This window comes from Saccopteryx leptura, chromosome 2 (assembly GCF_036850995.1).
Source record: "Saccopteryx leptura isolate mSacLep1 chromosome 2, mSacLep1_pri_phased_curated, whole genome shotgun sequence".
In the NCBI taxonomy this organism is placed as follows: domain Eukaryota; kingdom Metazoa; phylum Chordata; class Mammalia; order Chiroptera; family Emballonuridae; genus Saccopteryx; species Saccopteryx leptura.
The window spans coordinates 254,827,796-254,851,735 of record NC_089504.1 but is presented as its reverse complement, the minus strand read 5'-3'; the positions used below and the strand labels follow the sequence as shown (position 1 = coordinate 254,851,735).

The window sequence follows — 23,940 nt, the reverse complement described above, 5'->3', positions numbered from 1 at the left end:
GCACAGACTGCCCTCGGAGGGACCCAGCAGACCTCTCCCAGCAGGCCACCTCCTCGGGCAGAGGAGCGCTCCCCTCCTCTGGTGGAGACACTGCTAAGGGCGGGTGTGTCTGTGGCAGACACACTCCCAGGTCCCAGGCCGGGTCACGCTGCCTCTGGTCAGGACACCTACAGCATAGCTGCATTGCCAGCACCCCTGCCCATCACCAGGGCTCTGTCCCTGAGCCATGTTTCTGGTCCGCCCGTCTGGCCGGACACAGGGCCTGGCGCACACAGACCCCCTTCTGTGATCACAGGGCCAGAGCTGCGTTTTGGGAGGAGACTCTGACCCGACCCCAGAGCGATCCTGAGCCACAACCTAGTCCTTGTCCTAAGATGTGAGAGGGGAATTTGGAGCTCTGAGAGGGACAGAAACGTGTGCTCCCACCTGCCCTCTGGGCTTGAAGTGACCTGGGAGGGGGAGGGGACCTGGGCTCCTCCAAGCGGGCTCAGTACTGCCTGGCCAGTTACGCTTCCAGCCTCCCTACTGCGGGCTCTGCTCTGCTGGGACCAGTCAGAACAACCTTTAACTCTGCCATCCCACCTGCCTCCACGAGCCGGTCGAAGGCAGACCAACCCAACAGTCATTGGCCTGAAGGGTGGCCAGGGTGGGGTGAGGGGGTGCGGTTCAGCAGGTGCATACAAGGCGTCAAAAACATACTTCCACTCATTTCTCTCGATTCAAAATTTTATGTGTTTGTATAATACATGGCAGAACTTGGAAAAATACAGAAAGATAAAAGAAAGAAAAGGAAAGAAAGAAAAAGACCAAAAATCAACCCATAATGTCACACGCCAGAGAGATGAAACCACTTGTAAACATTGTGCTGTTTTCTGCCGGTAGCTTCCTGAGAGTGATAGCACTATCTCCGTCTGTCTCCGCTTCTATATGGGTCGAGGTTGAGAATCAAGTAGGGGTGGGTGAGACACCCGGTGGGCCTCACTGACCCCTGGGGGTCCTGCTGAGTGTCCTGAGGACCACACTGTGGGATAAGTGAGAGGGGAGGGGACTTGCCCTAGGCTCCCCCGTCACCCCTTCCTGAGAAGGGGGCCAGGCTGCCTTTGGAAGCAGCAGGGCGAGTTCCCTCCCCTGGGAGCTGGCAGGCTGGAGGTGGCAGCCCGGCCGGCTGGCTGGCTCTCAGCCCGTCCTCTGTGCCCACATCCCCAGCGCGTCCCCAACACCGCAGCTGCAGGGGTGGCAGGCTTGTGGGGCCTTTGATCCCGGCGAGCCAAGTACGTCACAGGCGAGCTCTCGCAGGCGTGGGCTGGGCGCATGGAGGGTTGCCAAACTGACAAACATCTCCAGGAAAGCCTTCCAGCGCTGGCTTGCTCCCACCCCTACTGTGCGGGCGGCACCACTGGCACAGGGTGGCCTGCGTGGGACACTGGGACCCGCTGTAGCCTTTCCCCGGACGCAAGAGCTCAGAGCGACCTTGCTCGGGAAGCTGGTCTTCCCCCCCCCCCCCACGCACCCTCCCGCACCTCCCGTGCGCCCCCTCTGTGCCTCCTCCTCCCGTGCCCTCCCATCCCCCTGCACCCCCCTGCACCCTCCTGCGACCCCCCCACACCCTTGGGGCAGATCTCCTGATCCCCCCTTATATTTCTCTTCTACGCTTGAGACGTCCAGCCCCCCAGTCTTACTGTTGCTGCTTCTTGTCTGACTTTTGGGGGGACTAGGGAGAGAGAGAGAAGACAATGTGGGAACGAGGGAGGCAGCCCACTCTAGGATCAGCCCCAGAGCAAGGGTTCGAGTGCAACCCACCTGACTGTGTCATTTATTTACTCATCAAACCCTTTTGGGTCAGCACTAGCTAGGGCCTGGAGAGGCAAAAAAGAACCGATCAGATGTATCCCAGACCTTGTGGGGTTTAATTCCTAACGGGGATAGACATGTCATCAAAAAATTAGTGAGAGATGTGCCACAAACAGAGTCTGAAATGTAACTGTGAACTTATTTATAAACAGACTGTGAGCTACATTTTTGAACAGCATGCTCCATGTGGCTTTCTTCAACCTCCGGACACCTTATCAGGAAGTTCGTCTAAATGTGAAGCAACTAGTTCAATGGTTAAAATATGAAGAAGAAAAAAAGAAGTGCAAGAAATACAGTACAGAGTGTTCCTAAAGCCTGAAAACACAGAGAAAGTTCTGTATTTTTTGGACCTTCTTTTTTTTTTTTTTTTACAAGGGTAGTAACTGAACCTGTTTCTTTAGAGTTGTGTCACCCAAACAGGTACCCAAAGATTGAAGGTGGAAGGAAACATATTTGAATGTGTGATTTGACAAGGCACCTAGTATTCCTCTTCGTGATAAGCATCCCACCTGGTCCCTGGTGATGGTCCCTGACTTTTGGGGCACCCTGCAGGATAGACACCGTCGCCCAGTGTCGGGGAAGGGACCTCGGTCTGAAGCCTGAAGGGCGCTCAGGCGTTTGCCCAGAGGAGGTCACCTCTGTGCTCAGCCTCGAAAGCTGAGCAAAGAGGTTGCCAAGCCGAAGGTCTTCCTGACGCACCGGCGTGTCGGGACAACAGGGCAGGGGGCACATTTAGGAGTCTGATGCTTTGTGACCTCTGCCCACTGAGATATCGTAAGGCGTTTTCTTCCTGCCGACCAGCTTGAGCTCAGGATCATGGGAGCAGGCACAGCTGGGAGAAACCACAGTGACACTCATATTATTTGTCACCCTGATTTTTGGAGGTGAAGAAACCAGGGTGAAGTCACTACCCTACGGGCACGCTTTGGGTGATTGCATTGGCCAAGGCTCCCATAAACACAGGCCTCTTCCAGCTCGTATTCAAGTTGGAATGCAAGGGGCCAGATTCATCTATTTCACCTCCGCCATTTATGACCGCTGATTAATCACCACCCATCAGCCCCTCAGTCATCCAAGCGATTATGGGGTTAACGAGTCCTAGGATTGCCGCCCTAGGGCTTTGGACAGGGCAGGGCTTTGCCCTCAGGCAACCCGCAGCCCAGCCAAGCAGGAGAGAGCCCCTTAGACCCAATGAGCAACCCAGTGCCCTTGGCACTGAAAGTGGTTGAGTTCGATGGCAATTGGTGTTGGCTGGAAATCTGGGAAGGAGGCCTAGAGAAGTGCGGGCTGAGGACAGCTTGGAGAGAGAAAGGGACAAGCGGGGTGTAGAAAGGGACAAGCGGGGTGTATGTGTGGAGAGAGCACTGGGGGCCACGTTAGGAAAACCCAAGGGCACAGTTGACACGCAAGCACACGCTCGCTCCTTTGCTCGCAGGGTCACTGGCTTCCGTGCACAGGGGTTCTCATCGTCCAGGGTGGGCAGGTGCCTCTGCTCCTCCTCCATCCAGGAAGAACTAGGGACAGGATGCCAGCTTCATGGGGCCTGCAGTATTTCTCTGTTCTCCTCTCCTTCGCTGGCTATTCCGGTCTGCTTGGGAACTGGACTTGTTCTCTTTGGTCACTGAGCCCTGCAAGGGGGACTAATGCACACTTCGAGCACCCAGGCCCCCTGTGCCATTTCCACACAGCCCCGAGCAAACCACAGAAGTCCCTACACTGCCCAGAGCAGCTTGTGGCTCCATGCCGGGAGCCAAGGACCCTGTGAGCCAGTGCTGAGGCCGCAGGGGATGCTCACCCAGCTCTGGACCCTACCTCTCCAGCACCTCACCCACTGCTCAGAGTCTCCCGAGACACAGGCGGGTCTGTCTCGCCACGGTCTTCCTGTCCCATTGGACAGGAAGAAAGTGGAGCCAGAGGAGGAGAGAAGTTCCAGGACTGTCCTCACTAGTGTATGTTAAACAGAGTCACTCCTCAGGTGGCCACGTGGGGTATGGCATGATGTCTGCAGGAGGCGGCATGACAACATGCCGACACATGCCAATGGCACAGGATGGACCTCATGTCAACATCGGGACCCTCTTGGGTATTTCTCTGACAAAAGAGGTGGCGTGTGTGTGCCAGTCCCTGGGGCCTGTCCGAGCCAGCACTAGGGGCTGCCCTGTCCGCAGATGCTGGGTGGGGCTGGACGCAGTCACAGACTTTCCAGACCCAACCAGCCCGGGTGGCAGCGGTTCCCAAAGCATGGTGTGCATGGAAGCGCGGGGCGTGTGTTAAAAGGAACAGCCTCGGGCCACCTGCACAGGCTGATCTGGCGGCTCAGGGCGGTGAAGACTGGTCCCCAGGCCAAACCAGGAACCCCTTCCGAGGACACTGGTCCTGTGGGCAGCCAAGAGGGGCACAGAGACCCTCCTCACCCAGGAAAGAGCTCCTCCCATTTTTTCTGTCCTTCTAAGTCAAAAGTCTCTGCACCTGCATTTTTCATCAACACCTGGTCACGGGACCCGTTGAGTCAGAGCAAACCGGAAGAAGCCGGCAGTGGCTCCCTTCCACGGCCACGTCATTCCCATGGTGTCCCCTCACTCCTGGGCTGGGCGGGAGGAGACACAGCCTCGGACACACAGGCAGTCCCGTGTGTGACCCCGGAGCGCCACACAGAAATGCCCTCCCCCCAGAGGGCAGGCAGTGAAGCCTCCTGCCCTGAACTTGGCATGCTGGGTGCCGGGGTGCCTGAACTGCGAGCTGGCGGGCGCCAAAGCGAAAGCAGCTGGCAGTTCTGAGAGTGGCGGCTTTGACGACATTTGGGGTCCCCCTGTGTGAGAACAGAGAGACCCCGGTGCTTCCTCCCTGTGCCCTGTGTGGAGGGGTGCAAGGCAGGGGGTGGGGAGCCAGCCTGGAAGTGCACGCTTCCTGGGCCTGCAGGCAGGGAGGCAGCACCTGTCCTTACAGTGGTCCAGCTGCGGGCCCGGGTGTGTAGACCCCGCAGCCCAGAGACAGGCAGGCTCCTGGTCACTGTCCCTTCTCGACGCAGGCCCTGGGGCCTCTCAGGGGGACCCGTGGGGAAAAGCCCCTCCAGGCCCAAGCTCCCAGCCTGGCCACAGATCCATGCAGCCCTTGAGCTCTGGGCTGGCCACCCTCCCCAGGCAGAGGGCCGGGGGCGTGCGGTTTGCGGAAGGGGACCGCACGTGGGGGCGTGTGCTTGCGTGTGTGAGTGTGTGTGTGTGAGTGTGTGTGTGCGCGCGTGCTGCAGATGGCAGATCTCGAGGGACAGATAACCCAGGCCCTGGTGGCAGTGCTGACAGGAAACCTCGAGCGGGGAGACAGCTGTGGGCCAGAGGGAGGGGCTGTGCTCCCAGTAACCGCACCCCGAGCGCCGTGGGACAGTGAGACCCCCGGAGCCCACCCTGGCCGCATGGGGAGGAAGGGCCTTGAGGCCCCCTTTCTGGGCCCCACTGGCTCCCTCCTGGGGAGGGCTATCCTTCCTGAATCTGCTCGGTGACTTGGGGACATTGGCTGAGCCTCAGAGCAGAGCACAGCACCCCAGTGCACCTCGGGGGGCTGTGACAGGCTGGGCAGGACTCGACCCGTGTCAGATGGAGGGTGGCCCGAGCCCAGGGGTGCCATGAACACGTCCCCTGTTGAGAATCCAGGAGTCTCCTTCCTCTCCCTTGTTCATGAGGGAGGGAGCCCTGTGCCCTCGGGAGCCTCAGGCCACCTCTTAAAATCCCAGCGTGTTGTTTACCGCGTGCCCCTGTGAGACATCTGTGTCTGGCTTGACATCAAAATAGCATTTCCTCCCCTACTACCTTCGGGAAGCTGGTGCAGTGGGAGGGCCTCACCCTGAGCCTTGTCCCTTGTCCCTGTCGTCCAGGGGTCTGTGGGGTGTCCCAGGGGCCTACAAGGTGGGAGGTATGGCCCCAGGCTTGGGAGTCCCGCTGGAGGGGACATCAGGAGAGCGGGTAGATGCTCAGGTTTCTGCTCTAGGTACTGGGGAGCCTCCAGGAGGTGCGCCCTCAACAACCTGGGCCAAGCACAAGTTTCCCCGAGGGCCAGTGAGGGCTGTAGGTGGCCTGTGGCTCCCTTCCACGCCATGGGGGTCCCTTGGGTTGCCAGGACAGGCCCCAACTTCCAGCATGCTGTGGCATTGGCCGGGGCAAGCTGTGGGTCAGAACCTGTTATGAGTCATTCCTCCTGCCTGGTGGGGATGGCACGCAAGTCCGGGCTGGCGGGAGGAGGTGCTTGCGCACAAGCTGCGTTCCCGACGGGGCACGTGCTCTCCAGCTGTGGCCACACACAGATGTGATCATGTTCCCGTAATAGCACTCGAGGGACATTTTCTGCGTGTTTGAGATACTTCCAGACCCCAACAGGTCATCAAGCAGAAAGGCACTGGGACACAGCCAAGTTCAAGGCGCTCGGCTAGATGGACAAGTCTCTGTCTCTCCACGTTCCACCGTTCCTAGAACTGTGTCTCACACGCCTTGTTCTATGGAAGGATTCACACCATTCGTTGTAGTTTGCATTGTTTGGAATTACCAGTGTGATAGGTGATCGTTGTGTGTCAGAGAGTAAAGAAAATGTGCAAAGTGGAAAATAAGAAAAATCCTCCCAACCTCCCTGTCCCCTGGCTCCTGTCCGGGGTGGGTGACGCTGTTTGTGTATGTAGCCATCCAGGTATAGCTATACTCACACATATATGGGTTTTTGTGATAAAAATATACATACTATGATGTTTACCATTTTACCTGTAGTTAGTGTGCAGTTCGGTGGCATGGAATACATTCCCAAAGTCACACAACCATCCGCACCATCGTTTTAGAACTTTCTCATCATCCCAGACAAGCTCCCTGCAGACACGTTTTTCTGTGTATACAAGTGTGCACACCTTTCTCTTCACACACAGATATTGCACACACAGTTGTAGAGCTTGCTTTCACTTGAGTGTCTTGAGGATCTTTCCATCATAGCACGTACAGAACTACCTATGTTGCGTATGTCTGTTTAACTGCTGTATAGGAATATACCAAACCTTACTTATCAGGTGCCCAGTTGGTAGAAATGTATGTTGTTTTTCTTTTTATTTAAAAATATTTTATTTTAGTGAAGTGAGAGGCAGGGCGGCAGACAGACAGACTGCCGTATGTACCCCAACCGGGATCCACCCGGCATGCCCACCAGGGGGCGATGCTCTGCCCATCTGGACCTGCTTCTCGGTTGCTCAGCAACCAAGCCATCTCAACGCCTGAGGCAAGGCCATGGAGCCATCCTTGGTGTCCGGGTCAACTTGCTCGAACCATTTGAGCCATGGCTGTGGGAGCTGAGGAGAGAGAGAAAGAAGGAGAGAGAGAAGGGGGGGAGAGAGAAAAGGGGGTAGGGGTAGAGAAGCAGATGGGCGCTTCTCCTGTGTGCCCTGACTGGGAATCGAATCCAGGACTTCCACACACTGGGCCAACACTCGACCACTGAGCCAGATAATGATGCAGTAAACATCCTTGTGCCCGCATCTCTGTGTACTGTGAGGGTGGGTGTACCGGCAGAATAAATACGGTCTCAGAGAAGTGGCAACGTCCTGCCTGGAATTTTTACACAAAGGGGTTGGGTCTAGAGAGGACTTCTTTTCCATGGTGCTAGATAGAGTTCACGGCCCGAGGTGAGGGCTGCAGGCTGTGCTGTGTGAGGGAGAACAAAGGCCCGGCAGGCCCAGCTGCTCGTCCAGGCCCCGCTACAGATGCACCCGGGACCTCAGGAGATTCACTTCACCCCTCACCCCCAGACCTCCGGTCTCTGTACCTGCGGAGCTGAGCTAACGGGACACGTGCAAGTTTCTGCCCTGCACTGTTGTCAGCATCAGACAAAACCGGGACTGTCAAAGCGTTTTGTAAACTGAGAGTGAGGAGCCAATGTTGGGTGCGGCCAGGAATCTTCCCGGGTCAGACCCTGTGGTCTGCCGCGAGGGCCACGTGTTTGAGCTGTCCGCCCGCCGGCCGGGAGGCGAATGAGGACGAGGGACTAAAGCATAAGTGTGGCTCCCTCCCGGACCGTGGCTGCAGCAGGCGGCGTCTCCCGCCTGTTCCCCGGGGCACCTCTTGTCGGGGTGGCTGCTGACGTGTCCCCTCCCTGCTCAACAGTGAGGCTGGAGCCATTTTTCACTCGCTCCTCAGTGCCTGGCACGGTGCCTGACACCTCCTGCCGGTGACACTGGCCACCACTGTGCTGCAGGCACACACCATGCGCCGGGCACGGTGCCAGGTTCCTGCTCACGTGGACCACGCCCGTCCCTCCCAGGTAGAGGTTCTGGTGGCCGTTCCCTTCCATGGACCACGCCCGTCCCTCCCAGGTAGAGGTTCTGGTGGCCGTTCCCAGGGAAGGAGACGAGATCCGGGTGCCAGGGCCGCCATAGAAAGGACTGCAGACGGCGCGGCGGAAACAGGAGCTCACTTTCTTACAGTCCTGGTGGCCAGAAGCCTGAGATCAGGGGTTGGCGGGGCTGGCTTCTCCTGAGACCTCTCTCCTGGGCTTGTAGGTGACTGTCCTCTCCCTGTGTCCTCACACGGTGGTCACTCTAGGTGTCCGTGTCCTCATGACCTGTTCTTGTAAGGACAGCGATGATATGGGGTGACGGCCCACCCTAATCACCTTGTTTTAACATAACTGCCTCTTTAAAGATCCCCCATCTCCAAGTGCAGTCCCATTTTGAGGTCCGGGGAGTTAGAACTATGACATGAAAATCTATGGGGGGATAGGGTTAGGAGGGCGAGGCGTGGCTCAGCCCATCATTGAAACAAAGGGTCGGTGACCGATATGTGTTCATTCAGGAGCAGAAGGATGAACGGGTTGGAAATGAAAAGCATTTTCTGCGTGGAAGCCAAGCTCGGCTTAGGGCGAGGGCAGGAAGAGACAAACACCACTGTACTCGTGTGACTGCAGACGGACGGAGCATGGAGCCCTGAGGAGCAGGCGAACGCCCGGCAGAGTGGCCAGACTTTAGGCTTCTTCTGCGGCTCACCGGGCACCTCCAGCCAACCCAGGGGGCCCAAGGCAACTGTGAACCAAATGATTTCAATTGGCTTAAATTATTTTTTTCTTTAAAATTTTATGTATGTTGTTCAAATGACAAAAGTCACATGAATTAGTTGTAAAAAGAGAAGCCCTTGAAACCCATCTTATTCAGAATACAGTCCCCTGGCTGAGGAGGCACTCACTAATGTCCCATCCTCTGATTCCCCCTCTCACCACATCTTCTAACACAGTCTCTCACTCTGCCACGCTGGCTGCACCTACCTCCTTGCGGTTCAGACCCCAGGCCTGGCTCTGCCACAGGCCCTTTGCACCTGCTCTTTCTCTACCCTTTTCCCACTTATCCTCACAGTGGAGGCCTTCTGCTCAGCCATGAACACTGCAACCCATCACCCTGTCATTTTGTACTTTCCGTTCTCTGACCATTAGTGAGATTGAGGATCTTTTTTATAGGTTTATAAAAGCAATTGGTTTTCCCTCCTCTAAGAAGTGCCTGTTCGTATCTTTGGCTGATTTTTCTCTTGGACTCGCCATCTTAGCTTTCATTTTTCAAAGTGTTATTGAGCAGACTCTTAACCTGTAAAAGGCTTTCGGAGTGAAGCTATTGATCACAAAGTTATTTACAGTGGTGAGAAGTTGGACACAAATGTCTGATGATGGTTAAACAAATGGTGGAAGGATGATTCGGCAGGCATCGAGAGGGGTTGTCGGTAAAACTATGAAATAAGGCTAAAATAGAACATTAAATTATAATATCAATTTTAAAATTGCCTTTTTAGGGACACTTTTTATGTAGCACGATTATGATTTATAAAGAGACACCTTGGAAGGCAGTCCGCCCCGATGTTCACAGTGGCTGTGTTGGAATGTAGTATTATGGGTGATTTTGGGTTTTTTCCCCAACTTTCCTGCATAGTTATAATGAGTTGTTGTAAGTAAAATGTGACCACAGAGAGTTTTTAAAAAATCATTGCACAAACCGTACAAGTTTAACAAAAATAAAAATACAGGAAGGGAAATACTTGCTCATAATTCTGTTCCCCTAAGAAATCAGACAGCTCCCGTCCTTACCGGGGCACACGTGTCTGTGGGAGCTGTAGGGAGTTGTGACCCAATGGGCGTCCCTCTAATGGAACCCCAGTGTTTGGAATCCAACACCGAGGAGGGGTGGAGGGAGACTGTTCCCTGAGTAGCAGCAATTATGTGGAGTTGTTCTGCAGGTGGAGGGGATGAGGGTCTCCAGGTGGGTCCGCCTCTGAGTGCCCTGGCCAGTGGGAGTCTTGGCCTCACAGGCAACAGCAGCCTGTTAACACTGCCCCAGCCCCCTCAAAGAAACAAGGCTGATTGCAGAGTCAGGATATTGTTTGCTGTGACACTTGGACCCTTGGAGAAGGAAGGACTCCACAGCCTGGTGAGGAAGCCCCTCCCCCAGCCCTGAGGACCAAACGTGGGTAGGAAGGACTCTGGACGCAGTGACACTGGGACCACAGATCCTGACAGGTCTGGGCTCAGCCCTGGCTCCAGACCTGGAGTATTGACCTCTGAAGCCAGCTTCCCTGGATGTAAGGTCACCATCGCTGTGAGGACTGAATGAGAAAACTCCCAAGCGCTTCCTGGCACAGAGTAAATCTTCAGCTTGTGCTTGGCATCATTGTCCTGCATGTCTAGCCTCTGCCTTTACCGCTGCAAAGAAAGTTAGCTGCTCCATGAAGTGGATCACCCCCCCCCCCCGCGAGGGGGAGGCCCAGGCACCTCTGCTGTGTGATCAGCGGGCCGGGCATCACACTCAGCACGGGCACCTGTAGAGGCTGCCACTGCCTTCCTGAGAACATGTGACTTCCTGTTTTCTAGTCTTAGGTGGCAGTGTCATCACCAGCGGTGCCTGAGCCTGAGGGTGCAACTGGCTAGCAGCAGGACTCTGGCCTCACGGTTGGGGGTGCAAGAGGGGGTCAGGGGCTTGGCAGTGGCTGATCCTACCCGAGCTGTGGGCTCCGTGGTCAGCTCTGATGCCCCCAGGGCCTGTGCGCTGAGAGCATGCTGGGCAGAAAGCCCAACCCATGACAGTGCCCCACGGGGCAGGGGCTGCTCCATGATCACCCGGCTAGTTAAGTGGCAAGGGGGGGAGGCGGGGGACTCAGGTTCTCTCCCTTCAAAGGGTTTTTTCTTGCTTTGATCCCACAGAGCTCCCTGATAAGGGGGAGGGAGACTGGACATGGGCGGGAGGGGTTGTAAAGTTGTAAAGGCTGCCAGCGGAAGTGGGGGAACCCGTGCTCTCCGGTGCTTCTGGAAGCAGAATTAGGACCAAAGTTGCTTTTTAAAAACTGAAGATCAGCCTGGCCAGGTGGCACAGTGGATAGAGTGTTGGACTGGGATGCAGAGGACCCAGGTTTGATACCCCGAGGTCGCCAGCTTAAGCATGGGCTCATCTGGTTTGAGCATAAGCTCACCAGCTTGGACCCAAGGTCACTGGCTCAAGCAAGGGGTTAGTTGGTCTGCTATAGCCCCACGGTCAAGGCACGTATGAGAAGCAATCAATGAACAACTAAGGTGTCGCAATGAAAAACTGATGATTGGTGCTTCTCATCTCTCTCCGTTCCTGTCTGTCTGTCCCTATCTATCCCTCTCTCTGTCTCTCTGTCTGTGTAAAAACAAAACAAAACAAAAAAACCCCTGAAGATCAGAGCTCTCCATCAGTGATGGATAGGTGGTGAGCTCTCTGTCACCCAAGGTATTCAAGCAGAGACTGGAGGTGCTAGAGAAGAAATTCTTACAAAAGGTGGGTTGCTGTCTGGGTGTGAGTACCCCCAGAGCACTGGGGTACAGTACAGAGACATCCCTCGGCCCGCTGGCCGCTGCTTGTACCCACAGAGCCCTAGGGTGGCAAAGAGGGCCACTTGAGACCTGTGGGCTCAGCATGTGCCACCAGGTGGCTTCTCCACAATCAATGTTGCCTCGGGTCACTGTCCCGTGAGGTCAGTCTTGTTTGCAGAAGGGAAACCCAAGCTCAGAGAGGTTAAGCAAGTTGCCCCAAGACACAGAGCTAGGAAGAAGCAGATTCCGAGTTTGAACCGCAGTCTTTCTGGCTCTCAGGCCTCTCTCTGTAAACAGACCCGAATGCTTCACTTGTGCATTCCAGGCTTATGAGGACAGGGGGATACCTGAATAAACACTTCACAAGCGGTTGTGACTATCAAAAGCTGTCTGTGAATTTGGAGCGAGGTGAAGCCTCAGTGTGCTGTCCCCAAAGGTGAGGGACACCTGTGGCACAGAGGTAAGAGACCACCTGGAGTCAGGAGACCCTGTGAGTCCGTCCGGCAGGTATCCTGGGGGAGCCCCTCTGGTCTCTGTTTCTCAGCCAACAAGGAAGGCCAGCAGGCCAACAACCCACCGCCTTTTGTGGGCTCTCAGAAAAATCAAACTCGATCAGGCACAGGAAGTCATTTTAAAAGTGCAAATTGGGGTTCAAACGAGAGGCACCCTTTCCAGTGGGGTGTGAGGGAGTCCGTGCTGGAGGGGAGACGGTCACTGGGCTGTGTCTGCCGCCTCAGGCAGCAGCAGGACCAGGCTGAGTGAGACCTGTTCTCCCTGCTCTGGAAAACCACAGTCCGGCTGGGAGCCAGACAGACAACACAGCTCACAGAGAGACAGCCCCCCAGAGAACCCAGATTCCACAGGGCAGTGCCTCTCTGAGGCTGCCCGTGGGCCCCACAGTCCTCCTGGGGTGGTCAGTCTGTGCAGCTTTCTGAACTTGGGGCTTTTAGGACGATGACCAAAGGGTGTAGTTCAGAGAGGGCCGGGCTCGCTCTCACTGATAAAGCATGACGTTTCCAGATGCGATGCAAGGATCCGTCTGGAGAGGTGCTCTAAGAGGCACTTTAATGGTCTCTGTTGCCCCTGGAGGCTCCTCTGGGTGTCCCCCAGCTTATTAGGCTGAAAGTGAAAATTGGGGTGACACCATGGGGGGCTGGAAGTGATGCCCTGGGCTGAAGGCAGGGAGGCCAAGGGCAGAATGGACTGTGTCTGTACCCCAGGCAGTGGGAAGGTTTCCGCAGGGAGGGGGTGGGGACTTGTGGAGGGCAGTGGGGTAGGAGACCCTGCAGATCCCGGTGCAGCAGTGCCCGCGGGCTGGCCCCTGCCCGCCTGTTGGTCATCTCTATTCGCGGTGTGACAGGAGCCAAGCACAGCCCTGTGCTGCACCCCACTTGGAAGATTTTCAAAGAGGAGGGGCTGCTAGTTGTCAGCTGACTCCCTCACTTCCTGGGAGATGGGGCCCTTGGGGGGCTGCGGCCTGCTGGCCCCCTGCATCGGTGCCTGCCTGGTGCATGGCTGTGGGAGTGACTGGGGACTGGGCAGTGACCAAGACTCAGGCTCCTACGTCAGCCAGGCACCAGCCACTGGGGCTCCCCCCAATTTTGCGAGGGGGACCAGCGAGCAGGCTGGCCAGCGATTTCATGGCTGCAACCCACAGCGGGTGCAGGCAGGGCCCCTTCCCCCCCAGGGTGCAAATCCCGCTCCACTGGGGCAGTTAGCCTGAGTGTTCAGGGCCAGCCCCTCTGCGGCATAGGCCTGCTCACCCGCAGGGTCATTAGGGTTGTGCTCTGCCCTGGACGAACCCGAATGGCCTGCAAACACACGGGGGGAGGCCTGATTCTGCCTGGGCACCCGCGGGAGGCCCAGTGAGGCCTCAGTACCCACACTGACCATGGGGCTGCACCCCGGGGGTACGTCACCCATTAGACCTGGGTGAGATGGGGCGGGCACGGGAAACTGGGCTAAATCCTCTTACTTTCCCAGGTTTGCTGAGTCTGCCTAGTGCAGGGCCCACAGCATGGTTGTGGAGGCCCAGGGCCGGGTGGGAACAGGCTCCTGGGGTCGGGCCTTGCTCTACAGCTCAGCTGGGCGCATGGCTTCCAGTACCGACAGCCCTGTCTCGTCGATTCTCACAACCCTTATTAGGGTGGAGAGGATCGCCCTCCATTGGACAGATGGGGAAACTGAGGCTCAGAGACTTGGGGTGACTCACCCAGGACCACACTGCTACTTAGAGGGAGGGGAAGAAACAGAACTCAGCTGCCACCCAGTCCTGGGCTCTATTTCAATATCCCCAGCATTGAGCAGAAATGCTCAGTAAGTAATCAATGATGTATACTGCTCACAAAAATTAGGGGATACTTCAACATGAATAGGAAGTGATAAAAAAAAAAGCATTTGATTTTATTTTTATTAAATAAGAACATCAGAAAAGCAAAGGACAGGTCAAAGAAAGTTGTTAGATGATGCAAATGAGAAGCAAAACCAACTTTTTATTTCATTGGTGAAAATGCACTGTGCAAAAGGCTGAAAGTACTGGAGTGTCTGCACGGTCCCTGATCTGATTTTTGTGAGCAGTGTACTTGAACTCGGCCCTGGGCTTCTTGTGGAACTTTTGGGCTATCCCTGCCTTCCTTAGACTCCCCCCCCAGCATGGTCACAGCTGGACTGAAAGAGGAAGGGGGAGGGAGGGTCCCTCCCAGGAGGGTCCCCCCCACCCCGCCCTGGGCCAAACCACACACTTGTCACTGGTCATAAAATCCAGCTGCTCTTGAAAAAGAAAGAGAACCTGCCCTTCTTCCTTATCTCTGGGGAGGCACCCAAATCCGTCCCTCCACTTCGCTGGCTCTGCACAACATGAAGAAATATTTCTTTTTATTTGTTCTGAATTTACTGTCCACTGCGTTTTCTGTTCTCATTTTATGTGACAGGCAGCCAAATGATTTTTCTCCCAACCCTTTCCCTGAATCTCAACCAACCCCATAAATCGCTGCTGAGACCCCTCTCCAGTCCTAAAAGGAAAAAAAAATCACCCCACCTTAGGGGCCTTTGCAAGGTTGGAGGAGGACTGGCTTGTCCCCTAAAGACCTTCACAGACACCCACCTTTGGTCAGTGGGGGCTTTTGGTGTTGCCGTTGGACCAAAGAGCAGCCTGACCTTGGGCAGGGGGTGGGCTTCTCCCCTGAAAACACCTGCTGGCTGGCTACTACCCCGCGCCTGAGCTCAGGCTGGGACGGAGGGCAAGTGCCTAAGAGCATGCAGCCATTGGGCTGCAGGGCTACAGCCCAGATGGAAGGAGCCTCCTAACCCCATTCATGTGTCTGTAGAGCACTTTGGGGGGGGGCAGGCTCTTGCACTGAATGTTCTCAAGGGGACAGGCTGCTGGAGGAGCCCCCCTTGAGTAGATGTTGGGCTCAGGGGTGGTGCTTGCTATAGCAGGCAGGGAGGAACGGACCGTCATGTTCCCAGAGGGGCAGAGAGGGGCCCGCTGTGGTGGGCACCCAGCCTGGGCTGGTTGGTCAGCACCCTGGTGTGGCCTTGTGGAGGATTCTGGGCTTTGCTCACAGTAACAGGCTGGTCCATGGTTTCTGAGCAGGGACTTCGGGCAGTTGACAAGGACATCAGCTGTCTGGGCCAGGAGTGGCCTTGAATTAGGGACGGGAGTGAAAGGTTTGAAGACAGCTATTCAGGGGTGGGGTAGCCTTGAATCTCCTGCTCCCGTGGGCAGGGTGGTGTGGGAGAGGGAGGGGAGGGGAATGCACTGTGGGTGGGGGTATCCGGGCAGCCCGCACCTGCTGTGCACACTCCCTGGGTGAACCTGAAGTTCACTGTGCCTCAGTGTTCGTGGGGCGCTGGTGCTGCATGAAAAGCGGGGTCTGAAAGATGTTATCATTTTCACCCCATTGCACAAAAGAGGCAGCTAGCTGAACGAGGGTGAGTAACTTGCCCAGGTCCCAGTCAGTAGTGCTAAGGTGGCCCTTACAGGCACACCGGCCACCTCCGCAGCGGCCACCAGAGGGCGCCCTGACCTCAGGAGCATAGCCCCCCCCCCCCTCCACTTCGCTAACACCAGCAGGGTGGCTGGCCGGACAGAAAGGCACGGTGCCCAGTGGTGTGGCGTGAGTCTCCACACACATACCGAGTAGGAAGGACACAGTCTAGGGAGGCTACCATCTGTGCCTTCTCAGTCACAGTTCAGTGAGCTTTCAAATAACATCTTTTATTTAAGCAGAATATTCACTGTATCTCCTTCTCTGGCCTTATTGGACTCCAGGGCCAGGCCAGCTAAGTCTGCATTCCTCCTGCTAGATAAAGTTAATGTGGGATAAAGGGATAGAGGCCCCTTGGTAACGTGAGGTGGGGGGAGCTTCAACAGCTGGACCTCTGAGCTGCATGGTGCAGCCGCTTCCAATTGTCACCAGAGGATGGCGGGGTTGCAGGGAATGACAAGGAGAGAACACATAGAGGGTATAGCACGTGCAAAGGCACTGAGGCCAACAGTCTGGGAGTGGTACAGGGGGTGGGGTGTGTGTTCTGAGGCCATGAACCAGGACTGTGAGCAGGAGGCTGCCAGGTGGGGAAGAGGGATTACCAAGGGTTCCTTTGCTGCTTGTGAGACTTGTTGGGTCCAGGGGTGTGAAGCCTGTACCAGACCCCACTTCCCTGGGTTGGGGGCCCTGCTTGGTGCCTGGCGCCAAGAACACAGGAGTCAGGAAGGGAGAAGAGGCACCCAAATTCTGGCAGATCTAATTAAGTTAGAGACTGGAACGATCACATCCCACCACCCATCCTGTTTTGTGCCCGTAGTGAGGACTCCGGGAGCCACACACCTGAATTCAGGTGGTGCCATCTCTCCAGATGTGGGCATGTTCCAGAGGCTTCCAGAGAGCGTGGTTCCCATGGGGCTCGCACACAACTGGGCTCCCGTGGCCGAGGCAGCTGTCCCAAGCACAGGGGACAGCTCTCCCTGCCCTGGTTTCTGCCTCCCTCCTCGCTGTCCAGGTTGTGTGGCCCCACTAGGCATCATGCCCACCTGGGGCGGGTGAGGTTTCCCCAGGAGCTGGTCCAAGGCGAGGGAGGTTGGGGTCAGGTGGGGGGTGGGGAGTGATTTTCTTGACCAGTCATGGGGCCACCCTGGGGTGGTGGGGACAGGTCTGTCACCCTGGGCTGGCTGACCAGTCTCATCTCTTGGCAGAGGCACAGAGCTATGGCTTGCTGGACCCCAAACTCTGCTACCTGCTGGATGGGATCCTGTTCATCTACGGCGTCATCATTACTGCCCTGTTCCTGAGAGCAAAGGTGGGTGCCGTCCCCCATTCGGTAGACAGTTAAAGGGGCCTTGGTCTTGGAAAGTCACAAGCACGGGTGGCACTTGTGGCTTGGTGTCCACGAGCAAAACAGGGACCAGCCCAGTGTGCACACTGGGGGCTGGGCAGGTGGGAGGGGAGGGAAGGCACTGAGCCGACAGACTGGACAGGGATCCTAGTGTTGGGCACTTTCAGGAGGAGCTGTGATGAGTGCCACTGTCCTCAGTGCCCCAGGGCAGAAGTACTGCTGGCAGCAAACAGGCTTATGCCTCAGGCAGTTAGGAGCAGGGAGGAAGGGGACCTGAGGTAGCCTCAGATCACTGCCCAGCTTCTGGTGCCGGTCCCCCAGCAGGAAGTGGGAGAGTTGGCCAGAGCAGGGTTTCGGTTGGTGCCTTGCAGGGCCTGGGTCTCTCAGAGGGGCTGGGGTGGCCCTGGTGTGAGCCGAGGGCGACCGAGGGGGTGGGGACCAAGGCTCTGGCCAGCTCTGCTCTCACTTTAGCTCTTCAACCTATGCCTGTGCTGGAGTTGACACTTTGGTAAGAGATTTTCTTCAAAAAGCCAAGCCAAACATTTTTTATTTAAAAAATTTTTTAAATTAAATTTATTGGGGTGACATCAGTTAAGAGGATTATATGGGTTTCAAGTATACGTTTCTGATACATGAGCTGACATCGCATTGTGCACCCACCACCCAAAGTCAAACCATCTTCCGTCACGGTCTATGTGACCCCTTTGTCCCACACCTTCCCTCTAGTAATCACCATACTCTTGTCTGAGTTTCAGTTTTAGGAACTCCATTTCTCTCACATGTGGCACATAAAATTGACTTTAATTTTTCCATTGATTTGATTTGAGAGAGGGAGAGAGAGAAGCATCAACTGTTTGTTCCACTTAGTTGTACATTCAGTTGCTGCTTCTTGGATGGGCCTTGACCGGGGATCGAACCTGCGCCCTCGGGGTGCTGGGAAAATGCTCCATCCTTCTTAAGGCCCGAGGAATGCAGGCCCAGGTCTCCCGGATGGAGCCTGGTGCTCTGATCTGTCGGGCCTGGCAGGTTCTCTGGCTGAGGCAGCAGAACCGAGAAAGTGCGGGCTGGTATGTGCCTTGGGCAGGACACAGGCAGCCACCTGCTGTGGGGAGGGGGACATGTAGGAGTAGGACCTTGAGCAGTCACCTGCCAAGCTGGGGTTGTCCTCCTAGAGCAGCGGTTCTCAACCTGTGGGTCGCGACCCTGGCGGGGGTCGAACGACCAAAACACAGGGGTTGCCTAAAGCGTTTTGGTCGTTCGACCCCCGCCGGGGTCGCGACCCACAGGTTGAGAACCGCTGTTCTAGAGTCTTCTGGTGAAGAGCCTGAGAATCTTCTCCTGGACTCCGAGCCAGGGAGGTCACTGCCCTAGGAGTGACCTAAAGTCTGCCTGGGCCAGCGCAGAGCTGCATGCGTCCCCGCCAGGGGGTAGGGCACAGTCAAGCTCAGACCAGGGCCACCCCATTGGGCACAGTGAGGCTGTGGGTGGTGGTGGGGGCCCCCTGCCTGGGCACTTACGCTCTGCTGTCCCTTCTTCCAGTTCAGCCGGAGTGCAGACACCACGGAGCACCTGCAGGGCCCCAACCAGCTGTACAATGTAAGTTGGCTCCGTCTCGCAGCCCCAGGAAGGGGCGCCCCCTGCTGGGCACAGGGGTCGCTCAGGGACAGTGACTGCACCTGCCTGGTGGGGGCGCTGTGAGGCCAACACACTTTCAGGACTGGGTGTCTGGAAAGCGCCTGAGGCTGGTACAGAGGATGGTAGGGGTGGGGGGAGTGGGGAGGTGGAAGTGTGGGGGGGTGGCAGGTTCCTCGCCCTGGGACTCCCTATGCACAGGAGTGATCCTTACCCCCACCCTGTGGTTACGTGTCCCCAGAGGTGTGCTTGAAGAGGCTGGTCTCTGATGGACCAGCTGCTACCCCGGGGAACTCCCAGCCCAGCAGGCCGTCCTCCAACACCTTCCTGTCTGTTTCAGGAGCTCAACCTAGGACGGAGAGAGGAGTATGACATTCTGGATAAGAGACGTGGCCGTGACCCTGAGATCGGAGGGAAACAGGTGGGACATTCCTCTCTCTGCCTGTCACTGTGTGTGCAAGTGGCAGGGTGAGCCCGGCAGGGCCAGCGCTCTGCTCTCACCCCTACAGCCCCCATGGGAAGGGCCTGGGCCCTGAGAACAGGGGGTGGCCCCACTTCCTGTGGCACCCATCTCCCCACGGGGCCGGCCCTCGTGTGCAAGCTCACCCCACCCGCCTGCCCCATGGCCGCTGGAGAGGCGCTCACAGGGGCATTACTGGCCCCAGGACAGGCCTGGTTAGGTCCATGCAGGAAGGCCCCAAGGCTGCTGGACGAGGGGTCCTCTGTGAGCATGGTGGCCAGGCAGCTGTCCCCTGGCTAAAGACTCCACACCCTGCACCAGGGGAGCAGCTGCCTGGGCCAGGGCTGTCCTGCCTGACCGCACCAGCGGCCCTGGCGTTCCTGCTCACGTCTGTCCATGCAGCATTCCCCATAACCCCAGGCCCTCTGACATGTGCAGGGGGTGCTATGAGAGTGAATGGGGGTGAAGACCATCGGTCTTGAACCTCTCTGCCCCCGCCTGGAGCCCTCTCTCCCCTCCTTAACTGGGCTAGGAGGGGCAGTAGGACCTCTTGGGCAGAGGCTGGCCCTGCTCCAGATGAGGGTCCTCAGGGCCTCTCATCCTCAGCAAAAATCTCACCTGTAAGCTGGTGACAGGGGAGCCAGACGAGCCATCAGCCAACGTCCCAAGCTGCTGGGCTGAGGTCCTGTGGGGAGGGAAGCCTGTGAGCAGGGCACTGTGCAGGGTGCCCAGAGGAGGACACGTCACCCAGCTGTGAGGGCCCCCGTGTGCCCGAGCCAGGCTGCAGAGCTGGGGGAGGGGACAGACCGATGAGGTGCCCACAGAGAGTGTGGGGAGGGGTGCCCCGCTCCCTGACCTGGACCCTACCGCCCCATCTCTGACTCTTCCCTTTTCTCCCAGCAGCGGCGGAAGAACCCACAGGAAGGCGTGTACAATGTGAGTGGGGGGGGGGGGGGGGGCGTGTCCTCAGACGGTGGGAGGAAGGAGAGGCCTAGAGGAGGGCTCTCCAGGCTCCGGTCACTCCCTGGGCTGTCCACCATTGGTGTCCTGTGGCTGGAATGCCCATCTGGCTTTCTTGTGCCTGACCTGAGCGCCTCGGCTCAGGTGGGGCTGGCAGGCCAGGGACAGCCCTGGGGGGCTGCAGGTGAGGGTAGGCCATGTGCAGCCTGGAGCCCCACCTACCTGGGCAACAAGAAGCTTCCTTGTGGGGGAAGCTGCCGGCTCTGCCTCACTGGTGATATGTCCCATGTGCCCCCTCTGCAGGCGCTGCAGAGAGAAAAGATGGCGGAGGCTTACAGTGAGATCGGGGTGAAAGGCGAGGTGAGTGCTGCTCCCAGGTCCTTGTGCTCTCCCACGTACACCTACCTGGGCCTCTATCCCATCCACTCACATGCCTGCAGAAGCCCCGTGGGCACTGGCGGAGGCGAAGGGCAACCAGATCCTGCCCACAAGGCCACACAAAAAAGTGATGAAGGATGATGCTCTTTGAGGAGTTAAAGCCAAGCCCAGATGCTGGGCTAGCCTGAGCCCTCCCAAAGCAGCTCAGACCTGTCACCTTTAGTAACAATCACGACCCCTGCTTCCTGTATGTACCCTGCATCCAGGGCCCAGCACTGCGGCACCCTAGTCCAGACACACTCTGAAGGGACCCGGCGGCCGGAGCTCATGTCACAGTGGGGCAGCCATCCCCAGCGGCCTCGATAAGCAGCCAGGCAGTCCAGGGGCCACAGGGAGACCCGTCCATCCCAGCAGCTGAAATCTGGGGCCTGTGTGGTCAGAGCAATCGGCCTGTCACAGCCAGGCCCCCCACTCTGCAGCGGCTGAGGTCTGGCCAGGGCCTGCAGCCCCCTACCCTCCCTGGGCAGGGCCACTGGCCGTGGGACAGTCTCTGCTGGTTCCTGGGGGCCCTGACGGAGCAGGAAGACTGGGCAGACTGCCTGACCGGTCCCCCTCTCTTGTCTCACCCACAGAAGCAGCGCCGGAGAGGCAAGGGGACAGACGGCCTCTACCAGGTAAGAGGGCGCTGCGCGCAGCCTCCGCTGCAGGCCCCCTCCCTGGTGCCACCACTGACCAGAGGCTGGGTCGGGCTCCCACACAGTCTTGCCGACAATGGGGCAGGACAAGCCCGGGCACCATCCAGGCACAGGGTGGGTTCTGTCAGGGGGCCGGGTGAGCCCTGGGCACTGTCCTCAGCACCGAACGGCTGCAGCCTGGAGCTGTGCCGCTGGCCTGAGGGCCGGCACACAGCAGAGCCCAAGCGGCTCTCCCCCATGGCTCTGGGCCCTGCAGAGGCCTCGCTCCACCCGGAGCCTCAGCCCTAATGAGACAGCAGGAAGAGGGAAGGAAAAAATAACCAAGACCAGGAACAGGTCTGAAAAGATAATGCTGGCCAGCAGCCTGGTGTGCGGCGCAGTGGGGACAGTGTGGCTGACCACAGGCCCCTCTAAGCGTCCCCAGTCTCACCAGGTCTTTCGGCACGCGGGCCGCCCGGCCGGGCTGAGTTCACGGTGATGTCACAGGGGCCCCGAGTGTGGCCGTGTGTGGCTGCTGCTGACTGGCCTGACGGACCCGGGAGGGAGGCTGGGACCGCCTGCCAGTCCCTGACAGCTTGGCACCTCAGTGGCGAGGTCTCAGATGAACCCTTCCTGTGACTGTCCCTGTGGTTGACAGGAGGCTGGACAGGCACCAGCACTGTGGGCCCAGCACCCAGGAAACAGGGAATTCAGCAGGAAAGGAATGGCCCCCAAGCCATGCCCAGCAGGGACAGAACCTATCTCCCTGTGGCACAAGAGGCTCATCCCTGGGCCTCTGGAAGTGGGTGGATGGCCGGAGGCCATGCTACGACACCTGTCGACCTCTGGTGGGCCTGTGCTCAGATGAGGCTCCTGACCCACTGTCTGTCTTAATTTCCTGTCACCAGGGGCTCAGCACGGCCACCAAGGACACCTATGATGCCCTGCACATGCAGGCGCTGCCCCCTCGCTAGCCGCTCAGGACCGACTGCACCACTCACAGGCCAGACCTGCAGACGCCCCGACTGTCAGAGACAGGAAAAAGCAGTTACAACCCAGTTCGCTCACATGACTCACCATCCGAGTCTTCCTCTTTCGGAACAGGGAGATCCACATTGCCGTATTTGGTCCTAGCCGGTCCCAAACCTCAATGTACAGAATGTCACCCTGCATGCTTTGAGGGAGTACGTCCCTGGGGCCGTGGTCTGTCCAGTCCTTGGTCTTCTGTCCATTGGGGACCTGGGGCGTGAGCACATGTCTTAGAGCCGAGCTGTTCAGTCTGGTTTGTAAAGTCCCAGAGGGAGCCCTCACGTCAGTGACTACCCTAATGGTCTGTTCTGCTCTCGGTACCTGAGTGGCTTTGCTCCTGCTGTAAATATGGCTTCTCTTGCCACCCCCTGTCTCCCACCCCCACCACTCAGTAGCTTGTACTCGTCCAAGGCGAGAGCCCTGGTGGCTATAGCGTAGCCGTGGGCAGGGGTGGGAGCCTTGGGGAGGCCCCAGAGGGCAGCACAAGCCTCTTCACCAGCGCCCCATCCACGCAGAAGTCTGGGTGCCAGACACTGCGGGGCCTGAGGGTGGACACGCCCGCCCCTGCCTTCGTGGGGCTCACACTCCTACAGGGGAAGCATGTTGGGAACAGACTGGTATAAACTGTCGGCACTGAGCACGGACCGAGGCCACGGGGTCTCAGGCTCTTGTTCGTGTCACACGGAGTTCAGCACCAACCCCTCCCCGTGAAGGCCTTGTGGGAAGACCCCACCGCACCCGGACCTGTGCGGACCCTGGAGGGCAGCAGCATGATGGGAAACTCCAGCTGTGTGATCCAGTGGCCGGGTGAGACCCCGTCTGAGGTGCGAGGGTGACTCAGGCTGTTGTGCTAAGCCTTGCTCTCTGCATAATAAAGCTTCAGTGTAGACACTGCTTCAGACTGTGTGTCAGCCATCAGGCCTGGGCTGGGCACTCGGTCCCCGGGACGACAGCCCGCTGTCAGGACAGGGCAGCTAGCTCCCTGTACACCGGGAGGCTGTCAGGGGCCATGCTGGGGGCCAGGGGTTCAGTGCTCTGTGCCACCCAGTGGGGTGGGCGGCGTGGCCCGGGGGTGCAGGAAGGGTGCCTGGCAGGCAGGCAGGCTGGCTGGCTCAGCATGGCGCCAGCTATAGGGGTTGGTGACAAGCAGCAGCGGCCCCCTGTGCACAGGCAGTGGGGACAGGCAGCCCGCCTGCCAAGGGCATCTGGGATGTGAGCAGTGCCGACGTAGCACCGGCTGCAGGGTCTGGGGAGGGCAGAGGGCGATGGAGGCCCAGAGGCCAGGTTCACTCACAAAGGGACCTGTCCCAGTTGCCCTCCCTCCCTCAGCAGTGACCCCCACCCAATGAACGCTGGTGAGGGCTTCAGAGCCAGTACCTTACCTTGTTCAGAAAAGAAGTCCCTGGTCACGGCTATTAAAAGTCCTGAGTGTCCAGGACATCGACAGGAGTGACAGGCACCTCTGCCAGGCCCACGTGTCACAGTGCGCAGTGTCTCAGGGAGAGGAGGCGCCCCATCAGTGCCCAGGCCTCAGGGTAGCCAGGCCATCCAACAGCTGTGCCCCAACAGCAGCTGTGCTGTGACCGGCACAGGGCAGGCTAAGGGGGAAGAGAAAGAAGTGTCATTTGTTGTCACAGAGTTAGGGGCTTGACACTTGGTCCCTGGTTTCAGCCACATCGTCTGAGAGGACACAGCACAGGCTGCGGTCGGGACACATGGGGATGGGCAGGGGGAAGCACAGGTGTGCAGATGGCCGGCGAGGAGTGGGGGCCAGGGAGGCTTGTGGAGAGAACGGCC

At 57.8% G+C, this 23,940-nt stretch overlaps 1 protein-coding gene and 1 long non-coding RNA gene across 3 annotated transcripts in view; one reads left to right on the top strand and one right to left on the bottom strand.

Moving 5' to 3' along the window:
* CD247 (CD247 molecule) overlaps window positions 1–23,037 on the top strand; it is a 70,996-nt gene extending 47,959 nt beyond the window's left edge. The window contains exons 2-8 of one of the 2 annotated variants that reach the window (XM_066371409.1): window positions 16,871–16,974; window positions 18,550–18,606; window positions 18,983–19,063; window positions 20,003–20,038; window positions 20,366–20,422; window positions 21,073–21,114; window positions 22,023–23,037. In XM_066371409.1, the coding sequence (XP_066227506.1) occupies window positions 16,871–16,974; window positions 18,550–18,606; window positions 18,983–19,063; window positions 20,003–20,038; window positions 20,366–20,422; window positions 21,073–21,114; window positions 22,023–22,088 (443 nt within the window). In that variant the 3' untranslated portion in view covers window positions 22,089–23,037. The remainder of the gene's footprint in view (window positions 1–16,870; window positions 16,975–18,549; window positions 18,607–18,982; window positions 19,064–20,002; window positions 20,039–20,365; window positions 20,423–21,072; window positions 21,115–22,022) is intronic. The other variant, XM_066371410.1, reaches the window with a different exon arrangement.
* Window positions 18,831–20,668, bottom strand: LOC136395898 (uncharacterized). The gene is made up of 4 exons (XR_010749402.1): window positions 20,468–20,668; window positions 20,281–20,368; window positions 19,721–19,787; window positions 18,831–18,991 (listed from the first exon to the last, which is right to left on the bottom strand). It is a non-coding gene; the product is annotated as an uncharacterized lncRNA (long non-coding RNA).
* Window positions 23,038–23,940: the final 903 nt, after the last annotated feature.